Here is a 10,039-nt window from a genome sequence, read left to right as displayed (position 1 = left end):
ATTGGACAGAAAATAAAGGCAGAAACCTACCCCGAAGACGCGGGGCGGCTGCAGTGGGCGCGCGCGTGGGCGTCCAGTGCCTTTCTCCCGGAGCCACCCAGGCTCTGCGGCGCGGGCGTGACCGCGGTCCAGCTTCGGGGACTCGCCCGTCCCGCCTGGGTGGAAACGGCCAGGTGAGCCTGGCGAGGCGGAGGTGACTCCCGGAAACCCAGCTCCGGCACATCCCAGCGAGCGCCGCAACGTCCACCTGCCTCAGCAACCGGGAACCGAGGCCGGTAGAAGGGGGCCGCCAGGCTTCCCTGCCCGGCCGGGACTGACCATGGCGCTCGCCGCGGCCGCGGCCGCTGCGGCGGCCGGGGTGAGCCAGGCGGCGGTGCTGGGCTTCCTGCACGAGCACGGCGGAAAGGTGCGCAACTCCGAGCTGCTGAGCCGCTTCAAGCCGCTGCTGGATGCGGGCGACCCGCGCGGTCGCGCTGCCCGCAGGGACCGCTTCAAGCAGTTCGTCAACGACGTGGCTGTGGTCAAGGAGCTCGACGGCGTCAAGTTCGTGGTGCTGAAAAAGAAGCCGCGGCCCCGGGAGGTACCAGAGCCCCTGCTCTCCTGCATCCCCAGCGCCCCCGGGCCACCGGCCCCGCAGTCCAAGATCACGTCCATCTCGCAGGTGGAAACTGCTGCCTCGGGGGCTCCTTCCTTGGCCTCCGAGAACTGGTCGATGGAAGCACCTGAGGACCCCGCTTCTCCATCAAAGCCACAGAACACCTCTGGGGCTCCGGTCTCTGAGCCCACTTCTCCAACTGGGGAGCCGTTGTTAAGCCTTACGACCCAGCAGTCAGGGGGACCCTCCGACCCCTGGCTTCCAGACTTAGAGATAACCCAGCCCTCGGAGGACCTTTGTGCAGACGTGGCCCCACCGTCTAGGGCACCGTCGGAGGCGGCCTCACCCCACGCAGAGCCGCCAGGCCTGGGATCTGGGCCTGGGGCGACGACAGGGCCGCCACCACTCCCTCCGCGCGCGCCTCCGCAGAAGCCCTGTATGCTGCCGGTGCGCTGTGTCCCGGGCCCCGCCGCGCTCCGGCTCCGAGCCGAAGAGCAGGGCCTGCGCCGGCAGCTGTCGGAGGAGCCGAGCCCGCGGAGCTCCCCGCTGCTGCTGCGGCGGCTCTCGGTGGAGGAGTCCGGCCTGGGCCCCGGCCGCTCCCCGCACCTGAGGCGCCTGTCGCGCGCTGGCCCGCGCCTGCTGAGCCCCGACACCGAGGAAGTCCCCGTCGCACCGCCGCCGTCTGCCGTGCCCCTGGAGCCGGCCGAGCACGAGTGGCTAGTGCGGACGGCCAGTGGCCGCTGGACCCACCAGCTACATGGTCTACTGCTGCGCGACCGCGGCCTTGCCGCCAAGCGTGACTTCATGTCTGGTTTCACGGCCCTGCATTGGGCCGCCAAGAGCGGCGACCGAGAGATGGCGCTGCAGCTGGTGGAGGTGGCGCAGCGTGGGGGCGCGCGGGTTGATTTGAATGCGCGCTCACACGGTGGCTACACGCCATTGCACCTGGCCGCTCTGCACGGCCACGAAGATGCCGCGGTGCTGCTGGTGGGCCTGGGTGCACAGGTGCATGTGCGTGACCACAGCGGGCGGCGGGCCTACCAGTACCTACCGCAGGGCGCCTCCTATGCGCTGCGCCGTCTATTGGGCGACCCTGGTCTGCAAGGCTCTACCGAACCTGATGCGACCGGTGGTGTTAGTGGTAGTCTTGCGGCCCGGCGCCCAGTGCAGGTGGCCGCCACCATCCTCAGTTCCACCACCAGCGCGTTTCTGGGCGTCCTGGCCGACGACCTGATGCTTCAGGACCTGGCTCGAGGCTTGCGGAAGTCTGGCTCCTTCAGCAAGTTCTTGGGTGCCTCGCCCATAGCTGCTCGTAAAAAGACAAAGACCCGCAGTGGCCTGCCGGCCTTTTCAGAAATCTCTCGTCGATCCACTCCGGGACCCTTCGCTGGTCTGATGCCCAGCCTGCCCCCTGCAACCTGACTGTCCATGAGGCTACCGTTCGGTTGATCTAACTGGGCCTGCCTGGCAATCTCAGCTTGCACCTAAGGGCGGCCCAACACTTTAGGCTCCATCTGGATTCCAACTTTGTCCACTACAGTGTTTTACCCAGGTGGGCCTAGCCTCCAACCTCTGTCTGTAGCTTGACCTGTCTCCAGAGATCTCAATTCTCAAGAGCTTCCTATGAAGAATGCCCGAAGTCAGGCTTCAGCCAGAACTAGTTGCTAGGGTCTTTTTAAGTGTTGTGTGAGGTTGTGTAAGGTTGGGAGATTTGTCAGGTACTAGTGGTTTTGTAATTTGATGCTTTTATCCCGTTTTTAAAATTTAAATGAGGCAAAACAACTTTCATAATAACCTTTTGAAATTATATTTTTTCATTTTTAGGCAAAATCCTTAGACATTTTTGATCTTTGGTAAAAATTTTGGAATTCTATTAAAAACATAATGATTAAGATCTAAAGGAAATTAGTTCCAACCAAGAAAACGTTTAAATGTTTATCTACCTCGTTTTAGGCCATCAAGAGTCCAAAAAGTCTTGAACACAGAATATGACCATTGTAAATGTAATTAATTTCACTTGTACTGTGAATGCTAAATATTAGGAAACAAGTGCATCTTGAAGTAAGGGTGATTTAATAACAAGAAAAAAAAGACACATTTGGGAAAATACTTTTAATTTGTGGTTATCTTTATGGTGAAATATAAACTCATGTCTTTGGCACTGTTGGGTGGCTATTTTGATTTGGCATGAATATTTGACTAAGTGTGTGAATTGCACTGTTGTACCATGTTTCTGAATCTGTGGTTTTTAAAATCTGGCTGAGACTTTCAGTGCAGTTGGGCCTCCATTCCCGCACCCCCCCCCAAAAAAACCTGTCATAGCATTACATTAGAAAAATAACTCATAAAATAGTAATGAATACAATTAAGGAATAACTATTTTATATGAAAGTTCTGTACAGATAGAAAGTACATGATATCCATTTTAAAAAGCCATCTGAAAGCAAACAACTTATTCCAAAATAGCAAATGCAAAATCTCTTTTCTTAGAGGGATGACTCTGACTCTGGACCTTTGCTCCTATCTGTAATTGAAAAGGTTTACAGGCATGGCCAAGATTTCTCAGGTTCATGACAGTGTAATTATAATAGCTCTTTTTTCTGTTATAAAGATGTGGAATCTGCCCTGGCCAGTTTGGCTCAGCGGTTAGAGCGTTGGCCTGTGGTCCGGAGAGACCCGGGTTCGGTTCCCGCTAAGGGCATGTACTTCGGTTGCAGTTTGTCCCCGGCCCTGGTTGGTCGTGCGGGTGGCAGCCACTCGATGTGTCCCTTCACGTCGATGTTTCTCTCTCTCTCTCTCCCTTCCTCTCTCTCGCTCCCACTCTATCTGTACAAAAAATGGAAAAAAAAAATATCCTCGGGCGAGGATAAAAAAAAAAAAAGATGTGGAATCTATTTGCTCAGTCTTTTTTTCATATCATATGGTGATAATGCTCTGCTTTTGCAAATCGTGTTTGCATGTCATTAGTTATATCAAATAGCTTTTGTGGCACAGGTTAATGGGGCTATATAATCAGTGAGGGCTCTGAAAATATTTAAGGCAGTCCTTCATGGAATTTTTCTTTTCATGGAATGTTTTGATTTAAGCAGTGAAATAAACAATCTCCCATTTTGTTTCTGCTTGTGTGATGATGTACTTCCCTCAAACCTTCTACAGCTCTTGTCACTGTATTTTTTTTCTTTTCCTTTTACCTACTTAAGTTCTCCCTTTTCTCCTCATCCTTCTGCCACTTTCAAGCATTCTATCATTGAAAGGGTTTGAATTGCTCTGCAAAATAAAAGGAGTCATCCACACATGGATATGGTAGCCAAAACTATAGATAAAATGTAGGTGCTCATCTGACCCTTCCCACCTTCCTTGCCTGAACTCTAGCTAAGCTGCATAAATTATTTTAAAATGCAAATGAAATCTGCCTCTGCAGGAAAATTGTGGGAGGCAATAATTATAGCAATCTGAGTGGTTGAAGATCTAGAAGGCAATAAAATATTTGAGATTTTCCATGGTGAAAGAGAGTCTTCACTTGACTAAGATCGGTAACAAAGGTCACAAACACAGGTATGACCCGTCTTGAGAAAGATCAAAATCTAAACCAGCAGGATATTAATAATAACTAATGTTTATTGCACACTTAAATTAGAGAAGGGTTACTCGAACTGCCAGAAGAATCTTTGTGTTTTAAAAGGGTGTGCTCTAAGTCTTCTAAATGAGGTAAAACATTTGGCAAGAGTTTGGGATGAATAAGCCTAAAACTCAGGTTTTAGATAGAAACCACTGCTTTTTCCTTGCAGGCCAAGACTTTCTGAAATTATAAGTCAGAAAATTACAGTTTGAGGTGCATATAGAAAGTTTTCAAGGACTATATACTGCATAGCAGGAGGTACACCTGCAGAAGGGTATTTCAAACTGACACACAAATAATTGTGTAAAAGTTAAAACAATTCAGCTGGTTAAAATGATCACAGGGAAGAGAATCAATCACTCCTTTAATAAGGAGAATTGTTGATACAGATGCATGTGAATCATATCCAGAGCAAGCTTTTTAATAAAGTATTTTATTTCCTTTACAGAAGGTTAGAGGTTGTCTTTGAGCATGTCTCACTTAACTAATGGAGACCAGGGTGTAGGTAATGCACATAAGACCTGTATTTATTGAGTGCCAGGCACAGTTCTAAACACTTTGCAGGTACTAACCACAACCTTAAAGGTATGTACTGTTAGTACCTTGATTTTATTTTATTTTTGTTTAATTTTTAACTCATCTTTATTGTTGAATGTATTACAGATGTCCCCTCCTTTTATTCCCCATTGACCCCCTCTTCCCCAACCCCTCTCCCTCCTGCCTTCCAGTTCCTTGATTTTAAAGTGAGGAAACTGAAGCCTAGAGGAATTTTAAGTGACTTGTTCAGGCCTCACAGATAGGTAAGTATCAGAGTCAGGATGGCATCCTGTACTCTTACCATTACAATGTCCTGTTGCAGAAAAGCAAGGTGATCTCAATTTCAGTCCATTACCCATTAAGTGACCTTAGGCAAGTCACCCAATTTTCCAAGTTCCAGATCCCTCTTCTGTGGGACATAAGACTGGCAGTATGTAACCTACAGGCTGTGGGGAGAGGGGCATAGGAAATGAGTAGGTAGAGCTCTTTGTGAACTGTAAACCAACCTGAAATATTACCAGGGGTGCCAAGCTGGTCCAACAGGGGTATCTGGCTGCACTCCAAAGTAAAATAGCTAGGATTGGTAGCTTTGCTTTACATGATCACCATTCTTTTACCATATTAGTAATTGTATACATAAATAACAATAGACTTTGCTAGAAAAAACATATTCCAAATAAAGGAAATTATTTCATATTCTCTATGTAATATTGATTTAATTAAAATAGATATAACTGCCCTGGCCAGTTTGGCTCAGCAGTTAGAGCGCCAGCCTGTGGGCCAGAGAGTCCTGGGTTCAGTTCCCACTAAGGGCATGTACCTCGGATGCAGTTTGTCCTCGGCCCTGGTTAGGGTCGCGTGGGTGGCAATCACTCCATGTGTCCCTCTCACATCAATCTCTCTCTTCCCCCCTCTCTCCCTCCCACTCTATCTGAAGATAAATGCAAAAATGTCCTCGGGCGAGGATAAAAAATAAAAATAAAATATAACTTTGTCTTTCTTAATCCATATTTCCCTAGAATCTCTACCATCTTCCAGAACTAGACAGTTGTCATTCAGCCCTCAACATAGTTATAAAGCTAGAAACACCTAGTGTCATAGGCAGTTAGACAGACATGAGCAGAGCAAGCATGATGGGCCAAGTACAGAAGGTCACCAGGGTGGAAAGCCCTGGGTGCCTAGCAAGGAGCAAAACTGGGAAAACAAGAACCTTCCCCTCAGGGTAATCTTTCCTCTCCTAGCATATCATAGTCATTCAGTTTAGACCCCCTGAGCTTGTCCTCCCTAATGATAACATCTAGGCCTCAGTTGTATTTTCAGCGCCAGGCCCAGAACAGCAACAAAACCAGACAAGTGACTCCATGGCTGCCCCAGGACCAACTGCATTGACTAATGACTCCCTGCCCTGGCACCGCCCAATCGGTAGAGACCATGACCGACCCTAAAAGAGCACACCTGAAAAGTTGATGAATGTTCTCGAACATAATTCGTTCCAGGAGGACGGTCGAGAACCGAATTGTTCGAGAACCGAAGCAATGAAACCAATAGGAAAGCGTGACTCCACAAAGCGTGACTCTCTCTCTGCACTCACACTGATGGCGCAAGCAAGGCGCGCTGGGCCGAATGAACGCCATTCGGCTCAACTCGGCTCATCTCGGAAGTTCGAGTTCCAAATATTTGTTCGGATTCCGAGACAAAAGTTTCTCGAATCTCCATTTGGTCGAAAACCGAGGCGTTCGAGAACCGAGGTATCACTGTATTGAGACCCTCCCCTGAAACACCCCCTCCCCTAAGATTTCCACTTGGAAGAGAGAGATAAATACCCTCAACACAGAGGACCCAGCAGACAGTCTCCCTCTGGGGAGCAGCTCCTGCCATTCCCTTTCCCTCTCCTTCCCCCACAGGCATGCATCTCCTAAACTCTAAAGGATCCCATTAGGCTTTCATCCAGGGGAGCAATGGGCAGTGGCAGCTCTTTCCAGACTAATTCCTCAAACCTCTCCCCAGGATCGATCCTCTTTTCTCTGACTTCCCAGAGTTAAGGCAGCCCAGCCCAGGGTCCCCTATTTTGGGTCTTTTCTTGGAAGAAATTATTTGACCTTTTAAAATGTTTGCTTAGCCCGGGGCCGGTTGTCTCAGCGGTTGGAGCTAGGCCTGCGGACCAGAGAGTCCCGGATTCGGTTCACGCTAGGGGCAGGTACCAAAAAAAAAAAAGTTTGCTTAAACAAACTCTATTGCTCTCCAGATAGCTTTTTGCCTTGAACTCTGTCCTGGCTTCACCATTCCAGAACTGCCACACCTCTAGACTTGAACCTTTACGCAGAGGCGGCCTCAGGTGTGACTACTAGAAAGAGGAAAGAAGGAGGGGGGAGGGGAAAGAAGAGGGGGAGGGAGGAATGAGAAAGTTATGTACAGACCTCTCACCAAGAAAAAAAAAGTGTTCCTAGTAGGAAGTTGATGCTGATTTAAATTTCAAAGACAAACAGGTAAACAGCCAACGTGACCGTCTAAACAGTGGTCAAACTGTGATAATAACACTGCAGGGTCCTTGAAAAGATTGCTTTATAACAATTATCTACCCCCACCCCCACCCCCACCCCCACCCCCACCCCCACCCCCACCTCCAGATTCTTCACCTCCCCTCTCTGCGGTCCTCAACCACTAGGACGTAAATTCCCTTAAGCTTCTCATTTACAAGTGAATGAGCATCACCGCGATTTGCGGCAGTGAAGGTCCCCGAGGTTTTCTCCAGCGGCTCGCGTAGGTACACGGCGTGCGGAGCCGGCTGTTCAAGGCCGATTGCGCGCCGCTTTGGGGCACGGGAACATTGCTTCCCTATTTCGTTTCCAATTTGCAGTCTGAAGGTAAAAGTACACTAATTACACCCATATTAGGAGCAGCGGCAGGGGCGGGGGCGGTCGCCGTGCTACCTGTTGCCCAGCAACAACCCCAGCCGCCGCCGGCCCCAGGCAGAGCCGGGAGGCACGCGGCGGGCGGCGGCCAGCCGGGCGGGGGCGGGACGAGGAGGCAGCGGGGCGGGGGGAGGGCGCATGCGGCTTCAATAGGTGGGGCCAGAGATGCGGGAGACCCTCTGTTCCACCCTGGGGGACTAAGTAAGACTCTTTTTGATACATATACTCGAGATCAACACCCCCGGCTTCCCTCTTCACTTCTCATTAACCAACAAAGAAAAGGGAGCCAGCCTTCCCAGGGCTGCCAGGCCAGAACTGCTTTCCGACAGAAGCAAAAAAGCCTAGCCCCAGCCTTCAGACCCAGCTGGGACACTGCTCTGCAGAGCCAGGCAAATTCCCCACGGCTAGACCCGAGGGCCTGGTAGCTGCGGAGGCTGCAGGTAGTCAAGGGTAGGTAGCAACTTTCATCGTAAGGAAACCAGTGCCCTCTGCTGGTAGTGTCCTGGAGGGTGAAATCTACCCGCATCCTGTTTTCTCCAAGTCTTGGTCCGCGGTACCAATACCGAACACCTACGGTGAGCTCATTCTTGCCCTCTGAAGGAATAACGGTGTGGGCGGGAGATAAAGTGGGGCAGGAAGGAGACAGGGACAACATGAAAGGACGGGCACAGTTGGTGTCCACCTACTTTGGTGGTTCCCCGATCTGGTAGAGAAAAGCAGATAAGTCTTGTATTTCCCCATGGAAAACCCCAGCACAGAACCAAAGTGCAATTTAACCGGACAATGGCAGACGCTGCTCCCTAAGCCCATTCCAGCCTAAACACGCAGTTTTCACAGGCCTAATGGACCCTGTTAAGTGTTTCTAAGAATATCATAGTGGGAGAATGCAATGGGGTCTGTACAGGGAAAAGGCAGAAATAAGTAGTTCCATCCAGAACCCATCTAGAAGCCAGCTGCCCTGCTAGACAGAGGACCTTGGAGTGGAGGCTCTGCACAGGGTTCAAAGCATAATGTTAGAACCCGAAACTGCCTCACCAGGAGCTCCATATGTTTTTTATAAAAAAGCACAATGTGAGCATTGTTCTGTGCTCAATAGCGCAACTGTTGTAACTAATGCTTTTGCTATGAATATGACCATTTAAAATTCCCAACCAGTCGCACTTAGTGACAATACACATCAGAAAACAAGCCCAGAAGCAGAGATTTCTTATTTTGGGGTCAGTTGGCTTTAAATACACATACACATGCTTTTTAATGTATCCAACTTTAAAAAATACACTGAACATTGCACGAACTATGTTCTTCTCCCTCGTGTTTGCAGCTACAAATGCTAAAGCAGATGTTCACATGTATAGTTGAGGTTAACACTGATTCTGTGTACACTGGGCTGATGTGCAAATAGAGGACAGTGCCTGTCCTGTTTCAGCCCCTAACTCCTACCTCCCAACCCCAGCCCACCTCTGTAGCACACAGCTTAGCTGCCTCTTCAGGTCCTCAGCCTTCACACAGTAGGTCTCCAGGTCCCCATGCCTCACCTTCTGCTCCTACCACCAACTGCCCTCCTCAAGCCTGGCTGACCCAGTGGAGTCTCCAAAGGAGAGTGGGATAAACTCAATTTTAATAATATAACTGGGAGAGGAAGAAAGCTCTTGGAATGAATGTCGCCAAATGTCCAAGTGTACTGGACATTTGTCAGGGTTCTCAGACAGCAAAGCATTTGAGCCCATTTTCCATTTGGGGATTTTATCCATTGAGTCTTGAAAGGAGGCAGTACCCCACTTCCACTACTGAGGTTGGGGGCTTAGGTAAAACCAGCAAAGGAGACTTGGACTCAGCCAATCAGGCCTTGGCTTTGGTAGTGATGCAGTCACCAGAACAGTTAGGAATTACTAGTAGCAGTGGAGTTGAGGGCCCAGTATCCCCATGGTCTCTCCTGTTTTCAAATTTGGTTCTCCAGTCTTCCCAGACCTCACTGATATCCTCCAGCAAATCCCTCTTCTGCCCTAGTCAGGTAGGGTTGGTGTCTGTAATTAGTAAACAGTATCCTTTCCCCAAACTGCATTTCAGGTAACATACACACTTCACACATTAACGTTTATTGAGAAAGAAAAAAAGTCTGTTTTGCACCTTAAGTTGAGACTCTGACTTGTCTCCTCTCCCTCCACCCAACCTTGACCAATTTTTTAAATCCATAAATTAATTACCAAATAATCCACAAAACTTGGGTGAGGCCATATGACAATACTTAGAAGTATTCTAGAAGGACCTGGCCTGGGTCATCCTCACCCCAAGGGAAAAGCATCGGATAAACCAGCGTCACCTTCAGCTGTGGGGGTGAAAGGCAGGGGCAATGGTCCCCACCCCCACCACCAGTAA

At 49.7% G+C, this 10,039-nt stretch overlaps 1 protein-coding gene across 1 annotated transcript; it reads left to right on the top strand.

Moving 5' to 3' along the window:
• Positions 1–319: 319 nt before the first annotated feature.
• Positions 320–2,017, top strand: SOWAHA (sosondowah ankyrin repeat domain family member A). The gene has a single exon (XM_036281614.1). The coding sequence runs from the start codon at positions 320–322 to the stop codon at positions 2,015–2,017; it is 1,698 nt and encodes a 565-aa protein (XP_036137507.1).
• The last annotated feature ends 8,022 nt before the right edge of the window (positions 2,018–10,039 follow it).

The sequence above is a fragment of the Molossus molossus genome, unplaced genomic scaffold, assembly GCF_014108415.1.
Source record: "Molossus molossus isolate mMolMol1 unplaced genomic scaffold, mMolMol1.p scaffold_m16_p_4, whole genome shotgun sequence".
NCBI lineage: Eukaryota > Metazoa > Chordata > Mammalia > Chiroptera > Molossidae > Molossus > Molossus molossus.
The sequence above is the reverse complement of the archived record's forward strand: the minus strand, read 5'-3'. Positions and strand labels throughout refer to the sequence as shown.

Coding starts and splice junctions, on each gene's coding strand:
- SOWAHA (XM_036281614.1), top strand. CDS start 320: ATGGCGCTCGCCGCGGCCGCGGCCGCTGCGGCGGCCGGGGTGAGCCAG.